Source organism: Pseudonaja textilis, chromosome 11, assembly GCF_049901715.1.
Source record: "Pseudonaja textilis isolate UNSWEBS1 chromosome 11, rPseTex1.2, whole genome shotgun sequence".
Taxonomy (NCBI): domain Eukaryota; kingdom Metazoa; phylum Chordata; class Lepidosauria; order Squamata; family Elapidae; genus Pseudonaja; species Pseudonaja textilis.
In genome coordinates, this window is record NC_142000.1 from 16,280,431 (window position 1) to 16,302,028 (window position 21,598).

At 42.3% G+C, this 21,598-nt stretch overlaps 1 protein-coding gene across 1 annotated transcript in view; it reads left to right on the top strand.

Annotated features, from left to right (window-relative positions):
- LONP2 (lon peptidase 2, peroxisomal) overlaps positions 1-21,598 on the top strand; it is a 40,124-nt gene that overhangs the window by 8,572 nt on the left and 9,954 nt on the right. Inside the window, exons 7-11 of the mRNA XM_087940661.1 lie at positions 208-466; positions 6,898-7,039; positions 12,765-12,915; positions 14,806-14,932; positions 16,038-16,168. Of these exons, the coding sequence (XP_087796787.1) occupies positions 208-466; positions 6,898-7,039; positions 12,765-12,915; positions 14,806-14,932; positions 16,038-16,168 (810 nt within the window). The remainder of the gene's footprint in view (positions 1-207; positions 467-6,897; positions 7,040-12,764; positions 12,916-14,805; positions 14,933-16,037; positions 16,169-21,598) is intronic.

Here is a 21,598-nt window from a genome sequence, read left to right on the forward strand (position 1 = left end):
GCCAGTTGCCAAGCGCCTGAGTTTCTATCACGTGACCATGTGAAAAAGAGTCTTAGGTCACTTTTTTTCAGTGCTGTCGTAACTTTGAGCAGTCCCTAAACAAACTGTTGTAAGTCGATAATTGCTACCAGCAATGATCCTCTTCTGGTTGCCGGAAGAACCATCTCAGCTCAAGTGTGTAAAAGGGTTTGACGTTTGGATTAACAGATTGCCTGGATATCCGTGCTGCCAGGATTCTTCTGGACAATGATCACTATGCCATGGAGAAGCTGAAGAAGAGAGTGTTGGAATACTTGGCGGTCAGGCAACTAAAGAACAATTTAAAGGGGCCCATCCTTTGCTTCGTGGGACCCCCTGGAGTTGGGAAGACAAGTGTGGGGCGATCCGTGGCAAAGACTTTGGGTCGAGAGTTCCACCGCATCGCGCTGGGTGGAGTGTGTGACCAATCTGACATCCGAGGTCACAGGTACTTTTATAAATCTATTGTTGTTGTTATTGTGGTGATTTAGAGGCTGTGTGGAGACTGACTCTAAGGGAGACTGACTCTGAGGGAGAGGAGGAACAGCCATCAGGGAGTGGAAGTGTGGCTCCGGAGGTGGTGAAGGAGGCTGGGGAAGGGCAGAGGCCGGCTGAGCAGTCAGAGGAGGACCCAAGCCCATCCCCTCTCCATCCTAGGGCACGCAGGGACACAAATGCAGGATCCAGGCAGAGTGCAAAACCATGCCTTGCCAATCCTTGGAAAAATTGCCCTCTATGGAATGGATTTGGGGCTGCTGATCTAGAGGGTATTGTGTGACTAAATCCATACCTGGGGACGTGACATAATGTAACCTCTGCATTGGTCTGCTCAGACAGCTAAAGTGAAGATGGGCTGTATATACATACCCTTCCGATAAACAGATTCTATATATATCCAGTCGTGCTACTGTTGAGTGTGACCCCTGGACACTTCTAAAACTCTAGTCATCTAAAGAACTGATACCCATGAATTTAATCCATGGTAGGGGATTTGAACCCCACATAGAATAGCATCTGGTTATCTATGTCCAACAGATCCCAAGTAGGACAAAACTGATCCCTGGGCAGTCATCGTAACTGTAGTGACCGTAGAAAGCTATTATTTAAAGGAAGATTATAGGGAAAGTTTAAGGAGTACATGTAGTGCCAAGGATCTAGTTGTAGCAGTGGACTTGGGGGCTGTTTAAGTGCGGGGCATTAAAAAGACCGCCATTAGAAAGACTGAATACATTCCCTCTGAAGGAGATGAAATACATCCACAGGAGCCTGAGATAGTTTTTAGTTTTGGCAGTTGCCCTTCGGTGTTCAACTGGAACAGGATGTGCTGACTGCGGTGCTGAAATCTATGTTCCCGACTGCAAGTTGGAACAGGGCAAGCATATGGCAACATATAAAGAGTTATTAGAGTGAGGTGCAGATTTGAATTGAGTGCATGGGAAAAGAAGTGTGTTTATGCAAGGAGGGAAGGCAGCCTTGGCCAAGCGAAACAAGGCCTTCGCTCTTCTCCGTGCAGTGAGACCCCTTCTGTTCACATTGGGTGCAGCTTGAATTTGCACTCCTGATCGTAACCTGGATAAAGTCTCATAGAAACCGAAAACAGGGCAGAAAAAAACCTAGTTTACCCTTTGATTTCTTTCTCGTTCCTTCCTTCCTCTTTCTTTCTTTCTTTTTTCTCTCTCCCCCATCCCTCCTTCCCTTCCTTCCTCCTTCATTTCTCTTTCCTTCCTTCCTTCCTTCCTTCCTTCCTTCCTTCCTTCCTTCCTTCCTTCCTTCCTTCCCTCTTTCTTTCTTTCTTTCTTTCTTTGTTTGTTTCTTTCTTTTTATTTTTAATTCTTTTTATATTTTATTTAAATTTAATTTTTAATTTTTGTCAGACAATGTTTATCCCAAGCATGTTTAAACTCAGTTACTGATGACTGACCCGCTACCTCCACTGGGAGTTGGTTCCAAGCTTCCGCTACGCTACCAACTTCTTCTCATGCTGATCTCTGAAACCACCATGTCTTAATAATGATTGTATGTCAGCCTGCTTCAGGTTAGCTTGTTAGAACACCTACACTACTTCTGTTATCTGTTTATGAATAAATGTCGTATACTTGTTCGGGCAAATATCTGGCTGGGGAATTCTGTGAGTTGAAGTCCATCTATCTTTGGTTGAAAAACACTGACATAGAGTTTCTTGATCAGATTTTCCAGTGGTTGCATTTTATCAAAGACACCTAGAATTCCTCAACAGACTCTTGAATCCAGTGCAGGAGAGTTGGGAACTGGGATAGTGGGACTGATTGGCACTACAGTTAACTCTTGTTCCCACCTGAAACCTGCTGGAATTTATGGCTAGGGTTTCCAAAGGTTGATGTTCATGTATTCCCCAGTAAGTCAAATACATTATAAATACATGTACAGTTGCCATTTGCTCAGTTCCAGTTTTGTCACATCCTAACCTGTTTTGATGACAGGCATAGAGGAAAACTGGTAACTTGGTTTACACATCTCTCATCTATTGGTTAGACTTTTGAAAAGCAAAACATGTCAGGTTGCTGTTCAAATGAGGACCACTAGAGGATGTTCTATGCCTTTCATTGAAGAACCTAAAGACAATGAGTATTTTGAAGAGCGTAATTGTTCTAACTGTCGGAAAGTTTCTTCTTCATTCCAGGTTCTTTATTAGTTCTCTCCTTGATTAGTTTCCATCCATTGCTTCTGGTTCTGTTTTCAGGTGCTTTGGAGAATAGCTTGGCTCCCTCTTTGTGGCAGCCCCTCAAATATTGGAAGACTGCGATCATGTTATCCCAGTCCTTCTTTCCATTAAACTAGACATACCCAGTTCCTGCAACTGTTCATCATAAGTTTTAGCCTCCAGTCCCCTAATCATCTTTGTTGCTCTTCTCTGTATTTCTATAGAGTCTCTCGACATTTTTTTTTTTAATGATGGTGAGTGGGTGCAATATTCCAAGTATGATCTTACTAAGGCATTATGAAGTAACAGAAATTTACATAGGGTTAAAAGTCTGTGAGGGAATGACTAGGACAGAGTATGTGGCCCATAGAGCTCATATGACTGTAACTTTGTCGCTTGAATCCTTACAATTTTTACTGACTTTTTCCTAGTATAATTTGATTGCTTATTGTACCATATGACTATTTTTAAGTGTTATATGTGATGATTCTTGACTCTTGACGAATGTATCTTTTCTTTGATGTACACTGAGAACATTTGCACCAAGACCCTGTGTGTCCAATCACACTTGGCCAGTAGAGAATTATATTCTATTCTAATTTAAATCTAATAAAATGGTAGCTCTTTAACCACAGGTTCCACCCCACCCCCCTTCTTTGCATTTTAATTTGTCTTCCTTTTTCACTGTGTAAAGTTTTGTATGAAGCTCTTGGGTCTGTCCACCAGCTCATTGGGTGAAAATAAATCTGAATTGTGAAAAGGGACCTGCCTGTAATATCCATTACCCAGATATGATTCCATCAATCGTGATGCCTTTTTGACACCTTTCGTTTATGTACATCTAGCAGGATGTGCTTTGGATATAACGAGAGCTTTTCCTTGCTGACTCAGTGAGTGGGATTTGCAGCAGCATTATTCACAGTTTATTGACCCTCCCCTTCCAAGGGGCTCTAAAAGTTAGGCATTGAGGTGAACTCTTTCCCCCTTCCATGGTGGAATTTCTTCCCCGCAATAACTCAAAGGTAATTTGGAGAGAGAGAGAGACAGAGAGAGAGAGAATGAGAGTTGCGGAGTGACCTTTGTGGCTTGCTAGGATTTTGATCGTTGCTCTTCTCCAGTCCAAATGCATCAGGCTACCTTCCTAGGAATGCAACCCAGTTAAAATTAGTCACTTTAATGTCTGGTGGATTTGTTTCACTGCAGTAGATTTAAGGGAATATGTGTTGTTGAACTGCTTTTTGACATCCACTGTTCTCTGGTGCCCTCCCCTAAAAATCCTTTTTATCCTTTTTTATCTGTTCTTAATAATTTACAAGGGTTTGGGTAAGTGAAAAAAAAAATAGAGAAAGTGTTTCAGGGCAGGTACATTTTATAATAATTTCCTCCTTCCTGACTTTCCCCAGGTTCGATCATTGTCTGATTCCTTGTGCACTGGCTTTCAATGGCTTAGGGAGTTTCAGAGAAATTTTTGTTTCAGTTGGGACAGATTGGCTGGGTTCAGATTTTGGCAGCTAAGCCAGAATTCCATTTGTTTAATTTTGTTTCAGCATATATGACAGCCGAAACTTTGCAAATGAGAATCCATGCTTTATGCCTTCGCTTCATTTGTCATCCCGGGCTCTTGGGCTTGTTCAACGAACCAAATGGCTCCTGAGGAAAATACGATAATCTTTAACTCCTTATACAAGTGGTCCTCGACTTATGAACCAGGTTTTTTTTTATGCTAAAGTGAGACAGTTGTTAAATGAGTTTCCCCCCTCTTTGACGACCTGCCTGAATCACTGCAGTTGTCAGGCAGGAAAAGTCATAAAATGGAGCAAAGCTCACTTAACCAGTGTTTCACTTAGCAACATTGTGCTCTGTCAAAAAAAAAAAAAAAAAAGGTCAAAATCTCACAGGTTGCCTAGCCTGGTTCACTTGAAAGACAGGCTCTCCATCCTTTTCTGTGAAAACAGATATTGAATGGCTTTGCCCTGAGCTTAGAAAGTTTCTCATCATTTATCCCTTCGAAACAACATGTCCTTATTAAATTCCTCCAGGCACGCTGGAGAGAGAGATGGTGGAAATCTTAGACTTGGATCCTGTCTGGGAGAAGTTTGATGTTGGTTCTGTTTTGTGTTTTGGTCCCGGGAGGCAGCTAACTAACCCAGAGGCTTTGCAGTCCCAGCCAGCCCGGCCAGCGCCAGGCCAAGGAAAAGGAAAACAACTCATTTATTGTCTGCATTCTTTAGGTCTAATAATAGACCGAAAAGGGCTAGGAACTTGTTTGTATGGACTTGGTGGACACACCCTCTGAGCCTTCTGGCCAGGCGGCTCGGATGCTACAGATTGGGGGGAAAACACATCGCAGGAGAACATAAACAAGCCAACTGCTTTGAAGAATTATTTTTCTTATTCCATGCGGGAAAAAAGTTTTTCATCTGTCTCACTGAGTGGTAAAAAGTGCAGAAGCAACAAGATATTTTCTCTCTGTGTGTGTCTGTCTCTTTTTCCCTCCCTCCTTCCCCCTCCCCGACTCTATTTCTCTCTCTGTTTCTCCCTCTCCCTCTTTCTCTATCTCTATCTCTGTTTCTCTTTCTCTGTTTCTCTCTCTCTCTCTCTTTCTCTCTCTCTCTCTCTCTGTTTCTCGGTCTGTTTCCCTCTCTATTTTTCTTTTTGTTTCTTTCTCTCCCCCCGATTTCTCTGTTTCTTTATTTCTCTCTCTGATTCTTTCTCTCTCCCTCCCCCCCCCCTCTCTGTTTCTCTTTTTCTCTCTCTGTTTCTTTCTCTCTCTTTCTTCTCTCCCCCCTTTCTCTCTCTGTACTTGGGGTGGAGCTTGCCTTCTGACATCACTTGGGGCCTGGGAAGGAGGCTGGCAAAACATTCCATCCCCAGCTGGATTTTATTAGCCACCCCCCATTATATAACAACATTTTCTCCATCATTTTAGCTAAATGGAAGTTACGCGGTGTTTTATAATCATCCACCCACCTTACTTGATTAATGTTTTGGGCGCGTGAGATTTAGTTGCAGGAAATTCATGAACTCTTGCTAAGGATTCACTATGTGAAGTTACTGAGTGTTTTTAGTGACAATATATCATAAATTGCAAATAAGAATAAGTCACTCTGTCTATGCACATACACACATCTATACAAAGATTTTTATTGTAAATAGAAAAACATGCTTGTCCCAAAGGCCAAGCAGAGGCTGGATTTATTTCTGCTACAGTAAAGTATGGTTTATCCTCATGCTCAAATATAACCCTTCTTATATCCAGGCCTGCTCTCCAGCTGTTCTTGATTCAGATTTGAGCTGGTCCTCTTATTGTTTAATCAAACTAACAATGTAAAGAAAATCGGTAGCACCATCAGTTGGCATTCAAAAACTCACGGGAGGATGTTTGAATGTCCAATTTTGCCCTCAGAGTTAAAAAAAAATCAGTTGGGGCATTTTATTTTTTGTGACTTTTCTGAAATGAAGGGCTGTTTCACAAAAATGCCTAATTTGGGGGCTGCTGAGAGTCTCTTTGCCGAGATCTTGCAAAGCTCCCATCAAGCAGATCAATTTGGACAATTGATCCGATTCTCTTAGATACATTTTCATAGCTCTGATTATGTTACTTCATTTGAATAAATCTTTTTCAGGATCACAACGTAGTCCGTGTATTTTTGTCTTTTTGGGCAATTTCTCACTCTTGTTGATGCGCTTGCATAACTTGTAGTTCAAAATTTTAATTAATTATTAACAAACCATAAAACACAAAAATGTATTTAAAAAAATAAAGGTAAAATGAGAGAGGAAAAGGGAAGAGAGAAAAGTCTAGGGTAGAAGGAAAACAATTGACTTCCAGACTTCCTTTTGGTGAATAAGATAACAACATAAACCTTAAACTTTTTACTTCTATATAATAGTATACCCTAGCCATTTCTGTAACCCCGAACCTATTTGATTGGCAAAACCCAAAATCACTGTTTTATTTTTTGATCTCCCACCTCGAGCACAAAGTCCAGAAGCAGTTTCCACGTGGAAACAAATGTCATTGCGTCTATTTCTTTAATCAAAGCCGTCAGTTTAGCCAACTCTGCTAAACTCCACCCACTTGGGCAGCCATTGTGGGACGGCATGCACACATAACTTGAGCCGTGCTCACATCTCCAGTTGTTCAATACTCTTTAACGTCTCAACTTTTCCCGTTTTTTTTTTTTCCTTTTTGCCAGGCGCACGTATGTTGGCAGCATGCCTGGCCGTATCATCAATGGCCTGAAGACTGTTGGAGTCAACAACCCTGTCTTCCTCCTGGACGAGGTGGACAAGCTCGGAAAGAGCTTGCAAGGTGATCCCGCAGCTGCATTACTCGAGGTAAGAATTGGGATGCTCTCCGGATGGGTCAGGACCTCAGTTCCAATGTTCTCAGCCAAAATTCTGCAAGTTGCATGTTAGAACAGGGGTGTCAAACTCAATTTCATTGAGGGCCACATCAGGGTTGACCTGGGCTGGGGGGGGCGGGCGGTGTGGCCGGGGGGGGGGCATGGCCAGCTCGATGTCACTCGAGGCTCCATTTTCCGCCATGACGGCCTCCTGCAGGCCTCTGCCAGCGAAAACGGAGCTCAGGAGGGCCACGTGTGACTTCCCTGAGCTCTGTTTTTGCTGGCAGAGGGTTGCAGGAGGCCATCGCGGCCCAAAACAGAGCCCCGGAGCACCATGGGCTTCGCTGTTTCCAGGATGGGCCCACGGGCCAGATCTAAGCATCCCATGGGCCGGATGCAGCCCCCAGGCCTTGAGTTTGACACCCTTGCACTCGAACATAGAACAAGGGTCTTCAAACTTGGCAACTTTAAGACTTGTGGACTTCAACTCCCAGAAAATTCCTGAGCTAACATGACTGGAGGAGGAATTCTGGGAGTTGAAGTCCACAAGTCTTAAAGCTGTCAAGGTTGAAGACCCCTGACATAGAACATCATTAGAGTTGGAAGGGACCTTGGAGGTCTTCTAGTCCAACCCCCTGCTCAAGCAGGACACCTAAAAGGCCCAGATTCCTGTGGAATGGACTCTTTCTGCAATGTTTAAGAAACCAAGGCAGGCCTGTGGCCTTGAAAGGACTGTGCTCCATGGCATGACATGCTCAACCCTTTGAAAGTCTTCCTGAGGGAGGGGTATTTGATTTGAGAAACGAGAAGCCAAGTTTCCGGGTTTATTCTAACTCCAAATACCACACAGAGCTTCACACTTTGATTGTACAGAAAAGCAGAACAATTATATTTGGGTCAGGGTTCCAACACAGGGAAGTTATGAAATAGATTTTCTGACAGACATTTGAGGTAAATTTCACCTCTTAAGGAAAACACGTCGTAAAGAATATCACATTTTGGATCCTTGATGTCTTTTTCAGCTCTCAAGAGAGGAGAATCTCTGGTTTATTCTCAAACTATTAAAACAGGGAGTGATTAGCTTTTTGAAGTGAAATGAAAAGCATGATTGTTTCAATTCATTAATTTTAACAGAACATCCCCGCTTCATCCATATTGGCTGCCTGTGGTAGAGAAATGAAACTGGAGACCATTATTTTCTAAAAAAAAAAAAAAAAAGTCCAATTAAGTTAATATAGGAGAACATGTTAAGAATGATAGCTATTTTGGACGAGAAGCTCATGATAGTAAGCACTTAAGCACGTGGGATTAATAGTCTTAAGGATGGGCATTTTTATTTAACAGGAATAGAAAGAGAGAACAGATCAGTTGCATTGGTGAAATAGCAAGTATTTGGTGCTGGACAAAATTACAAGTCATTTGCCATTAGACAAGTTTTTTTTCCCTCATTAAATATTTCTCAAGTACTACAATCCCATCATATTAGGAAACCATTGTTTTCCCTTGGAAACAAGATGGATGGCTTGGTGCAACTTGGCATTGCTATGGGGTTAAGAATGGTTATAATTAGGCGTAAAAAGTCATTCTGTTTACTTTCTCAGTGTGTTATATCACAAAGCTGCCTCTGTTTGGGACAACAAAACAGAGAGGATTATTACTAGTCTTGTGGCTAAATCAGAGAGATTCTACATCTGGGTATTTTATACGATTTGAAGTAGATTGCTAATATCTCTCGGTTGTTAAATAGCATCTGCAACAAATGTTTTATCCCATCTTTACGTAGTGCTGAAATTTATATATTAAAAAGAAACTTGTGATGGTTGTGGATAACCAGGATTGTATTGGCGTGGGGAAGAATTGTGGTTGCTGTGCATTTCATTTTGGCTTTCAAAGCGAATTCCCGAGCTTGTAATTCTTCTGAGTAATTCCAAGTAAACATATGTTTGCATTATGCTCTGATTTGTGGGTCACGGCGTTATATTAAAAATGAAACTGGAGCCTGCTCACCCCTGTTTTATAGGAGGCATCCCTTAGAGTAATTCATTTCATATTTCTGAAACTGCTTCTGAGTGTCAAAGCACTTCCCTAACTGTATGGCAACAATCTGCCCTTATACAGGTGAGGAAATACGTTAGTTTCCTAAATACCAGAAGGCTGTTAACATACCTGAAGCATTCAGAAAAACGGGGTTCAATTAAATATGAATTAATTGAATACATAGATTCTGCCACATGTAGCTGGGGAAAAGGCTGGGATTTTTCAATGTGTTGGCTTAAGGTCAAGGTGCATTGGTTGCTTGATCAGAGTGGAATGTCTTCATATTTCCAGTTTTGTCCTCAACAAGGAAACATTCATTCTATATTTAGATGTCCTCTCTTGAAGGTCAGAGTGGACGAAAAGGAATCAGAGTGCTTCTTAATGGAGACCGTTTTTGTAGACAAGAGAAATCGTGCAGAAAGTACCGGGCAGCCTTTAAATGTTTGCAGAGATTATTCAGCTTGTTATGGGAATAGGAATTCCGAATGCACAAAAGCTTCTTTTTTACTCTTATTTTCATGCCAACAACAACAACAACAACCCCAAAACAACAACAGCAACATTGCAACCAAGAGCCTGAAGATGATACCTTTCGTTCGTGCTCAGGTGATAAAGGATCGCAGCAGTCCCTGGAATCTTTTCGTAGTTGCAAAGAGTCTTTTGATAGTAAAATAAATAGGGCAGATTATTACCTTCACACCTTCTTCATGACTTTTGCAAAGCCTCCACCGTGACTGAAAACCGAAAGTCAAGCTAAATAAAACTTAATTTAAGGCAGTGATACCGTTCTTAGAAAAAAGCAACTTTCCCCGGGCAATTTCACTTGTATGCCGACGAATTTAGTGCAAAGTTTGTGATTCTGTCTTAAATCCTGTGAATGAAAGCTTCGCTTCATGAGAAGGGAAACTGCTGGAAATTGCAAATTACTCCAAGCTTTCTCTACGAAGTTTCTCAGTCATCCAGGTCACAGTTGTCCCAAAGATTTCTTTTTTCCTTGTTTTTCTTTGAAGACATTTCACTTCTCATCCAAGAAGCTTCTTCAGCTCTGATTGGATGGTGGGGAATCTATAAGTATAAATCCTTCGATTTCCCCACCATCGAGTCAGAGCTGAAGAAGCTTCTTGGATAAGAAGTGAAACATCTTTACAGACAAACAAGAAAGCCCAATTGCCTCTTGAAAAAAACACCTTTGGGTCTAAGCTTTCTCGGTTAGCTGGAGGTTAATTTCAGATCTCTGCAACGTAAAAGTAGTTGATCAAGTAGCTGATTTCTATTACAAAGACAGGGAAGGAGCAATTTTCTGGTGCCTTTTCTGCTATTTTGAATAGCTACGGAACAAGCTTTGGACACAAATATTAGGATTTGTCTGTCTGGCAGGGCTGCTGATTCTCCCTCAGCTCTTCCCATGCATTATATTAATTTTAAAAGTTGTAGTAAGAAAAGCTAATTGAGATGGCTTTCTGTCTTTGACAAATGTTCAAACCCCAGCCCTGTTCATGTGTGATATATAATTTTAATTAGCACCACTCTTCCAGGCCATAATTCAAGCCGATAAGCAAAAAGGATGTGTGTTCATTCCATAATGGAAAGGATAAATTATGTTGACAGCAGCATGCCATAGCTCCGGCATTGTGGAAGTTCCATCCTGTATTACGTGAGAATTATTCACAGTAGCGTAACATGGCTTGCTTAACACATCTCAAGAAATACGCTGAAGTGGAAAAAAGCATGAATTGCAAGAATGCGGCTTGTTGGCTGGAGTTAAGGGAATTAATACCGAACAATGAGAAACTGAGGGAGCCTTCAGTGGCATAACCGTAAGTTTCAATATTTATTTTTCCGATGTGGCTTACAAAGTTTTTCATTTACATTTGTTGAAGTGGTACATAGACAGAATAAAAACTATTACAGTGCAGCAATATGAATAGAAGTAGAATGGAATGGAATAGGAATAGGAATAGAATTGGAATTGGATTGGAATTGGAATTGGAATGGAATAGAATTAGAGTGGAGTGGAGTGGAGTGGAGTGGAGTGGAGTGGAGTGGAGTGGAGTGGAGTAGAGTAGAGTAGAGTAGAGTAGAGTAGAGTAGAGTAGAGTAGAGTAGAGTAGAGTAGAGTAGAGTAGCCAAGTGTGATTGGACACACAAGGAATTTGTCTTGGTGCAAATACATAAAAGAAAAGATACATTCATCAAGAGTCGAGAATCATAAGGTACAACATTTAATGATAGTCATAGGATACAATAAGCAATCAAATCATACTAGGAAACAGTCCATATAAATTGTAAGGATACAAGCAACAAAGCTACAGTCATACAGTCACAAGTGGGAATGGGTGGGTGATAAGGAATGATGAGAAGATTAACAGTAATAGTACAGACTTTGTAAATAGTTGGACAGTGTTGAGGGAATCATTTGTTTAGCAGAGTTATGGCGTTTGGGAAAACACTGTCCTTATGTCTAGTTGTTCTGGTGTGCAGTGCTCTATAGCGTCGTTTTGAGGGAAGGAGTTGCATTGTCCCAGAGTCTTCTGATCCCCTTTTGCGACCTTCAGGCAAGCAAAGTCGGTGCAGTGATTCACTTAACAACGGTGGCCAGAAAGGTCGTAAAAAGAGGCAAAATTTACTGAACCACTGTCTTGCTTACGGCTCGGTTGTGGCCTTTAAGTGGAATACTAACCTGTAGCTGTATGCTTATGGATCGTAAGAGGCAAATAAATATTTTACTAGCCAACACGGTCAATTTAAAGTTGGAAATACTTTCTGAGAAGCAGCTTTCTCTCCATGGGCTTGGAAGGCATAGCCCCAACCAATCCGGAAGTTATGGAAGGTTGCTAGAGATCTTAGAATAGACTCTGAAAGCTGTCAGAGTTTCTGGCTTCTTTCCACCTATAGAGAGTTAAGTCCCTTATGTATGATTCATTTTGGGTGTCTTCTTCTCTTGCCCTCAAGCAGTTTTGTTGACTTGACAAGTTCTCTGGATTATGGGTTGAGTGCCTTCTTCCAAAACAAAGCTGCAGCTGCGAAGTCTTGTCCTCCCATTGGGAGTGGATCTTGTTCATCATGTCTTAATGTAACAGAGCTCGTCCCTGGGATCATACAGATCCATATCCTAATTTTATATCCATATCCTAATTTTACATGATTCTTTTTTCAGCACTGGAACTGTTCCTCATCCAGGAGAGTTGGAAAACCTCAAATTTCTTCTCAGTGTTACAGAATTGAAAGGTATCTGGACCATACCATTTCAGTCCCATCTCTGGACCGAAATGGTATGGCCCTTATTTCTACCGTCTTAGTCCTTTTACAAGGATCCGCTTAAATTAAAAACAAAAACAAAACCCTGGCCCAATTGCCTTCTCTGAACTGTCACTTTCTTTCCATCCCTGAAGCATATTTTCTTCTGAAGAGGTTAAAACGATGAATAGAATTTGAAATCTGCTGCATATCTAGAACTATGGAGAGGCCAAGTGAGCCTTTAAAAAAAAGAAAAGATCTTTTGGGCTACTGTTTAGAAATCATCCTACGATTATATTTTCTTTTTTTGTGTGACGTGATGATGCCTTAAAAAAAACATAGCCGTATGTATTTAGCTAAATGAGACGAATTAAATAGGCGAGCTAATTTTTTTAAAAAAAAAAACAACTTATTTTTTCTTTGTTTGTTTCTGCTTTTAAAAGGTTTTGGATCCTGAGCAAAACCATAACTTCACCGACCATTACTTAAACGTAGCATTCGATCTGTCTCAAGTCCTCTTCATAGCCACTGCTAATACCACGGCCACCATCCCAGCGGCTTTGTTGGACAGAATGGAGATCATTCAGGTTCCAGGTAACCCAGGCACGAATCACTGTCATGTGTAGGTGTGACTGCACAGGGGCGCATCTCCGAGAGAGGTGACGTATGTCAGAGTTCCAAGTAATAGACCCAATGCAATCAAACCTGTTGAGGCCTAGGAGTTCCTCAAAGCACAGATTTATTAGGTGTGTCATATTGGCCCGTCTGGTGAAAACCCGACTCCGAAGGTCCCATGGTTTTCCCCACCCAAATTAAAAATCACAGTTCTTTTCCCCAATCCATGTGTCCATAACAGGGTCCAGTCCAATCATATCCCCAAATCCAGTTGGTTCCAGTCCACGCCTCCCCGGCACCTGGTGAGAACATCCTTGGAGAAATAATTCTATATTGGCTACAAGTCCCGAGCTCCCTATAGAACCCCCCTCCCCAAAGGTGGGATTCAAAAATCCCAGCAACTGGTTCGCTGCCCGGTTGCTGGGTGGGCGTGGACGTGGTAGATGTAGCCTACCATAACTTCCGGGAGGGCCGTTTTTCGCCTTCCCAAGGGTCCAGAGGATCCCCTGGGCCTCTGGGAGGGCAAAAACAGCCTCCCTCAGGGTCTGGAGGCCCTCTGGAAGCCAGAAACAGGCCTGCTTGTCTACTTGTCCCTCCCTTGAATTATCCTGTTGTCAGGATTCCAGCAATTGCCCTAAGTAAATCATGATTCTCGAGCCAAATTTCAAAAAACTTCAAAGGATTTATGAGAGGCGAAATACTGGCCCTGCCCTGTATGAAGCCAACACTGGCATAGGTAATTCATAGTCCCCTGTGACCCTGTTTCCCCTCTCCCCCCTGGGTGTGTCATAAATCAGAATTCTCCAATTGAGCATGTTCAGGGCTGGGTGTCATCATTCACGTTCTCCAATTAAATATATTTGTGAGCAAAAGGTCTGGTATTCTAGTTACAGTCTTTTTAAAGATAAGAGTTGGAATGCACTTTTGCTTCCAAACTGCTACACTGCTCTTCCGGATTTCTTCCCCACCCCCCCCTTTTTTTTTAATGGCAACGACTAAAACAGGCATAGGAATGTTTTATGAGTTGACAACCATGTTGAATTGTCCTGCGGTGAGTTTTCCCGGGGTCAAGTTGGCTGGGGACAAGTCGGCCTCAGCGAGTTGCCCCATTCTGTTCCCAGAGGCCTCCTGACCAATAAAGTTGTTGAGGGAAAGTCAAGTTTGCTCAGCCACTGCACCGATGTGCCTGTCAACCATGGCAAAAAGGTCGTAAAAAAATGGGCATTCCCTCACTTAACAACCGCCTGGCTGAGTGACAGAAGTTCCCATCCTGGCTGCCACTGCAGGTCAAGGACTTAACTACACTAAGTCACCTTAACAGGTGTCTGGAATATCTCATCTCGGCCTTTTCTCTCACTTTCAAACCCAAGGTTGCTGTCTTTTAAAATGGCATTTCTTTTTTTTTCTTACCAAATTTTATTGAATTTACAACTAAAAACAAATCAACAACACAAACACAAATAGCAGAAAAGAACAAAAGAAAAAGAAAGAAACACAAAAAGAAAAGCAAAAGAAGAAAAGAGAAAGCAGAGAAAGTGAACAGTTAAAAACATTCTCATTTTCGACAGTTTGTAAGATCTTTTCTCTTCTTGTTTTATCTCATATACGCACATCTTATCTATATTTAGATCGCACTCATATAAGTTTGTCCCGTTCTTTTTAACTTTATAATATATAGTCTATCTTTGGTCTAACCATTTATACCAGCAATTCCAATTGTTGTAATATGTTGAAGAACCTTTATTTTTTAAGGCTAGGGTTAGTTTGTCCATTTCTGCACAGTCTGAGATTTTCTGGATGATCATCTGTTCAGTAGGTACGGCATTTCTAAATGTCAGCTCCTCTCTCTTCTCACGCACCGTTTCAAAGGATACACACAGGAAGAGAAGATAGAAATTGCACATCGGCATTTGATTCCGAAACAGCTGGAACAGCATGGTCTCACGCCGCAACAGGTTCAGATACCCCAAGAAACAACACTGGTGATTATCACCCGGTAATGATTTTCTGCATTTTCAATTCTGTGCAACATTCTTTGGGTTGTTGTTGCTTGCGGGAAATGAGTAGTTCTAAATTTGGAATATTGTACTACCAGAGAGCTTTGGAAGAGCAGGGTTTAGTAGCATCCATGCCCCTGCTCATTAATACAAGGTCTTCATTCTTAAATTATATTTTAAATTTGCAAAACTCCCAGGGTCATTGGGAGTTCAGACGGTATAACAATAATAGTACTAATAATACCAACCATCAGTTACCTATTATTACTAGTTGGATGATTAGCAGAAAAGGCAGACAATGTGTTTTTTTTTTTAAAAAAAAACCCCACAGGCAAAGGTAATGACTTTTTCACGCTGAGTCTTTGAACAGATCTCCTCATTTTGGGTTTCAGAAAGGGAAAGAGATTTTCAAGGGAGAGAAGCAACGCAATAGTAGCTGTGTTTGTTTGTGTGTGTGTTGAGGTTGTCTTAGAAGAGGCAGAGTTTAGGGCTGATCAGTGATCTGAGCTTACCGTTTCCAATTTGTGTGCTAATCATCTATGATTATCTTTATTTTACTTTGAGAACCAAATTCTGCCATGTCGCAAAGATGGTTTTTTTTTTTCCAAAAGGCAACTTAACTTCGTTTTTCCTTGAAGACGTTTTTCTTCTCATCCAAGAAGCTTCTTCAGTTCTGGCTGAATGGTGGTGGGGTGGCTGCAAGGAATGTAAATGGTTCCATCCTCCACCATTCTGTCAGAACTAAAGAAGCTTCTTGGATGAGAAGCAAAACATCTTCAAGGAAAAACAAAGTCCAGTTGCCTTTTGAAAAAAAGCACCTTTGGGGCAACCATGAACCAGATGACCAAGAATCTCCATAGATAAATTCTACCGTGTCTTCATTGTGAGTTTCACCCCCACAATTGCAGGGAACACAATTGGCATCCTCTGCAGAACTACTGAGGCGCAGAAATGGCTTCATTGCAACCCTTGTTTTGCAATTTAGATAATTTGCAGACCCCTCAGGGTAGCTAGTAACGTCCCTAGCCATTTCCAAGATTTCTGGGTGAAGTTTGCTTCCGTTCACACACTGAAAGGCGATCCTTGCCCGTTGCTTTTTGCTAGCTATACCCGAGAGGCTGGAGTTCGTTCTCTGGATCGCAAACTGGGAGCCATTTGCCGGGCAGTGGCCGTCAAAGTGGCCGAAAGCCAGCACAAGGAGACAAGGCTGGATCGCTCGGAAGGGACAGAAGGAGGTTTGTAAGCTGCCTTATTTTTATTTATTTTTTTTAAAAAAATTGTTTTCGTCTTTCTCCTTTCTTAAAAATTCTGGCCGATCTCCACCTCTCTCACCAGCTTGGATAGTTTCTCAAGAAGGGGCCTTGCCATGTTTTGAGTTTTGGATTTGCATAGTTTTGTCCGTCGCTGAAATAAAACTGCACCGTTCCCAGGTGTTTGGCATTCATCTCTCACGGCAGACAAGAGAATTATCTGCCCCACATCTGCTGGCAGAAAGAAATCTTAGCTGAGGATATAGCTGAGAGGTGAATGCGTGACCGAAGCAGTTGCTCAGCTCACAATTTGATCTCTGAAGCAGGGGTGGGTTTACATCTCCGTGTGTTGTGAGTTTCTCCCTTCCCTCTTTCTGTGTTATTTTTCAAAGGCTGTGCTTCCAGCTCATAAAGCTGCTACCCAGGGGCGAGCGGAATACTAATCTTAATTATTATCAATTCTTAGTTATTGACGGAGACTCTGGAAAGAGTGCAGAGAAAGAGCAACAGATAAGATTAGGGGGCTGGAGGCTAAAACACACGAAGGATGGGTTACAGCAATTGGGTGTGTCAAGTCTAAGAAAAGAAGGACCAGGGGAGACACGATAACAGTGTTCCAATATTTGAGGGGCTCCTACAAAAACCAGGAGGGTCAAACTGTTTTCCAAAGCTCCCGAGGAGGCAAAAAAAACAATGGTTGGAAACTAACCATGGAGAGAAGCAACCTAAACGAAGGAGAAATTTCCTAACGGGGAGAGCAATTAACCAACGGAAGAGCTTGCCCTCAGAAGTCGTGGGTGCTGCATCACTGAAGGTTTTCAAAACGAGACTGGACAACCGTTTGCAAAAATGATGCAGGATCTCCTGTTCGGGCAAGGGATTGAAGCAGTAGTTCTCCCAGGCCCCTTCCAACTCCATTATTCTATGTTCTACTAGTTGATAGCCTCCCAATTGCCATGGAATAAGGCAGTCATTTTCTGCAAGTTAACCATTTTTTGGAAGGAAACAAAAAGAATTGAAAATATCTGGTTTAACTGTGTCTGTCACTGTGGAAAGATTTCTCCTGTTCACTCTGCCTTCCATTTACTGTCCAGCCTCACAAAGATTAAAAACCTTTTTTTTTGGCTAAAAGTAAAATCCAACTCTGATTTGTTTTGGAGTTCGATCCCGATAGTATTGCTGGAGATTTGTATTTGTTCCAGTGGATTGCCATAGAAACAGAAAATTATCTGCCATAGCAGGTATTTTATCTGTGAGCTCCAAGACTTACAATAGGTACGTTCAGGAGTTTTTTGATAAGCTCTTTTGAAAAATGTGACTGTCTCTATTACGATGAAAACTTTGAACCCACGTGTGTTTCCCACATATTAATATAACCTGAGATTGAAGACTCACTGATTATTCAGGCATATTTAGGTTGGCTGCAGACTTAGCATTATTCTAGAGCAGTGATTTATTTTTTTTAAATGTCTGGCTGAAAACTTGTTAGACGTTGAAGAGAACGTATCCTGTCACCAAGTTTTTTTACAGAGTTCTGTGCAACGTGAGAACATTTTAACCTCTTGAACTTGTACCTCAAATCATTTTTTTCAAAGATGGGACTCTTTTGGGTGGCAACGGAGAAGTTGATGAAGAGTTTGCTAGCCATAAGTTTGTATGACTCACACCCTCGCACTCTAGAGAGAAACAGATGTCAGCCTGCGTCTTTCACAAGTATTTTTATTGGCATATTCCTCATGTTTTCTTACTGGCTATGCCTACATAAGCATCTAATAACTGTGGCTATATATTTCGAAAGCAACTTTTAAAGCACATTTTAATTATTTGCCGTAGTTCTGTTCCCAGACCTCTTTTCTTCCAAAGGAGAAAGGAGCAATTAAAAAAAAAAAAAAGAGTTGAATTTATTCTTAGCCTAAATCAAAAGGCCCAGCTTAAAAATAGGAAAGCTTAAAAGTCACTCTTGAAAGCAAGATCGGCAAACCAAAGTTCACCGATGGAGGACTTTCCATTCATGTGGGAATGGTCAGAGAAAAATCCATGTGGATATGTTTCCGATTGTGTTTTCCCCCTCCCCATCTAGGTCGGGGGTAAGGAATGACGGCCCCCTTTACGATCTACGGACTTCCAACTCCCAGAATTCCATGGTTGGGTGTCGAGGTCCACAGGTCATAAAGAAGACCATCACTCCCCATTCCTGATCTAGGTTTGTATACCAAACCTGGTTGGCCTGTGCAGTGGAGTTCTTGTTTCCGCTGCGTCTGCCATTCCCTAATCCTAAGCTTGGCGAAGAAAAAGCATCAATTGGGGCAAACCCCACTTAACAGATGTTTCACTTAGCAACACCAGTCTTGGGCTCCATTATGGTGGTAACTTGAGGATGACCTGTGATGGTGATAGCCCACTTATTTATCCAAAGAGCCCCAGAAGGCAGGACAAGAAACAACAGATGGAAACTAATCAAGGAGAGGAGCAACCTGGGATTGAAGAGACACTTCCTGACAGTGAGGACAATTAACCAGTGGAACAGCTTGCCACCAGAAGTTGTGGATGCTCCAACACTGGAGGCTTTTAAGAAGAGACTGGACAGCCACTTGTCTGACATGGGATAGGGTCTCCTTCTTGAGCAGGGGGCTGGACTAGAAGACCTCTAAGGTCCCTTCTGGCTCTAGTCTGATTCTGAAGTCAACTCTCATCCCCTCTCAAAACATCCCCGGCTCCAGATGCATTTTTTTAAAAAAAAAAAGATTTCTGTGGTTACCAGTGGAAGAGGCGGGAAGCTTCTCCCTTGCAACATTAGAGGGACGTGTTTACTACTAGACGCAGGACAAAAAGGGCAGCTTTGTCTTCTGCATCTCCTTCTCCCTCCCCCACTTCTCCCCCCTTCCCCCCCGCGCCCCCCCCATTCAGCAAATGAAGCTATTCACAGGGTAGAAACTGGACCTGGAAATTGCTGCCAGCAAGGAATGGAACAGCAAGCGGAATGTTTTCCAAATGGTGTAAAATTCAAGGGTGGGTTTTTTTTTCCTTTTTCTTTTCTTTTCATTTTTTTTTAACCACCCCGTTTTGGTCTTTTGTGTTTGACCATTTGGAAGAAATCTGCTGACCGCCTTGGCCTTTAGTGTGGTCTGAAATGGCAGCCGGCAAAACCAGAGCAGTGAAAGGGAAGCTGCCAAAATGGGCAGGGAGAAGGCTTGCCCTTTGCCTGGTGCTGGCGTTTGAAGCGCATCCCCGTCTCCCAAACAAGCAAAGGGGTGTTTTTTCCCCTCCCCCCTTTGTTTGAAAAATTAGAGAGGAGGAGGAGGAGAAAAGAAGAAGAATGGGAGGAGGAGGAAGGGGAGGAGGAGAAAAGAGGAGGAGGAGGAAGAGGAGGCGTCTGTGCCAATGCCGGAGTGAATCGGATTTGTCCTGAACATGAAATTTGTCATGGAGACACGCATTGCTTCAACCATCAAGATTACTGAATCCAGATTACTGGCCATGAATTGTGAATGGTGAAAGCTTGCTTCAATTCCAGTTTGGGTAGGCAGCAGAAATAGGAGTCTTGGGTGACTTGAGTCAATCGCCAGGAGACTGTGAGTTCTAGTCCTGCCTTAGGCATGAAAGCTGGCTTGGGTGACTTGGGCCAATCACCAGGAGATGGGGAGTTCTAGTCTCACCTTAGGCATGAAAGCTGGCTGGTTGACTTTGGGCCAATCGCCAGGAGATGGAGAGTTCTAATCCTGCCTTAGGCAGCAAAGCTGATTGGTTGACTTTGGGCCAATCACTAGGAGATGGAGAGTTCTAGTTCTGCCTTAGGCAGCGAAGCTGATTGGTTGACTTTGGGCCAATCACTAGGAGATGGAGAGTTCTAATCCTGCCTTAGGCAGCGAAGCTGATTGGTTGACTTTGGGCCAGTCACTAGGAGATGGAGAGTTCTAGTCCTGCACATGAAAGCATGGTGACTTTGGGCAGTCATTCTCAGCCCAAGTCACCTTTCAGGATTGCCGCTTTGGGGAAAACAGGAGAAGGAAGGACTATTGGCTATGTTCACCACCTTGAGTCACTTATAAACTAACAAAGGCTAGATGGGGATTCTGGGAGTTGAAGCCCATGCATCTTAAAGTTGCCAAGCTTGGAGAACCCCTGCTGTAAAAGAACCCCAAACTTGGCATAATCCATCAAAAAAACTTCTTCCATGAGATATTAATTCAAGAGTGTGAACTAAACAAGAGCCAAAACAAAAATTGGACTCCTGACATTAGGCCAAAAATAACAAAAGGAAGTTGCATTATGGCCAAGATATTGTTTGAAGCTCAGCCCACTGTGCTTTTGTGGACAACATAATGGCTCAGGGAAGTAATAGTAGTGCATGTGCAGGCAAGAAATCAGAGTTAATTCTTGGTTTACCAACCGATGCTGTAGTTTAGGCCAAGGTGTGAACACAGGCTGCATGGTTAATTGTGTTTAGTTCTAATGTTTTCCTGGCTTGTTCAGTCTAGAAAATTGCCAAGTGAAAGCAGGTTTCTGCAGAGAGGGGGAACAAATGAGAAATTGGCTAAGGAAGCTGTGCTTTGATTGACAGACATAACCCTGGCTTATTCAGCAAACCATGGCTTCAGGCGTGGTATCAAATCCCAGTCTGTCTTCAACTTCTGTCCCGGTCTGGAATAAAAGTTGGTGTAGAAGATGAATTCATTTTCATGGAGCAGAACATTTATATATCAAGATTAGACTCTGCCTGGTTTTAAACAATGTTTGCTTGTCCGGATTGCATGCATGACCCAAAGGATTAGTCCTATTTTGGCTTCTTATAGGTAGTCCTTGACTTATGATCACAATTGAGCCCTAATTTTCTGTTGTTTAGTGAGACATTTGCCAAGTGAATTTTGCCCCATTTGATCACCTCTCTCCTTGCCACAGTTGTTAAGTGAATCCCTGCAGTTGTTAAATTAGTGAAACCGTTATTAAGTGAATCTGGCTTCCCCTTCGACTTCGCTCGTTAGAAGATCGCAAAGGGGGATCACGTGACCCCGGGACATTGCAACCGTCATAAATATGAATCAGTTGCTAAGAATCTGAATTTTGATCACGTGACCCTGGGGATGCTGCAACAGCCACAACTGTGAAAAAATAGTCATGTCACTTTTTTTCAGTGCAGTTTCAACGGTCACTGAATGAACTGTTGTAACTTTGGTCGTTAAATGGTCTATTGCTAAGTCAAGAATATTGTTCTTCGATGGAATATGATCATTCAGTTTGGACGCTGCCACCAAAATGGGGTTTTTTCCCTCCCCATTTTCAGATAGGAAAGCTGTTGAGGTATTAAGATTTAAGAGCTGACCAGCAGCTGTAATAGCTGCGAGATGCTGTAAGTCTGATGCAATGTTAAGCCGATGAAATGAAGGTGATTCAGCATAGCATGGGTATTTCCCTTTA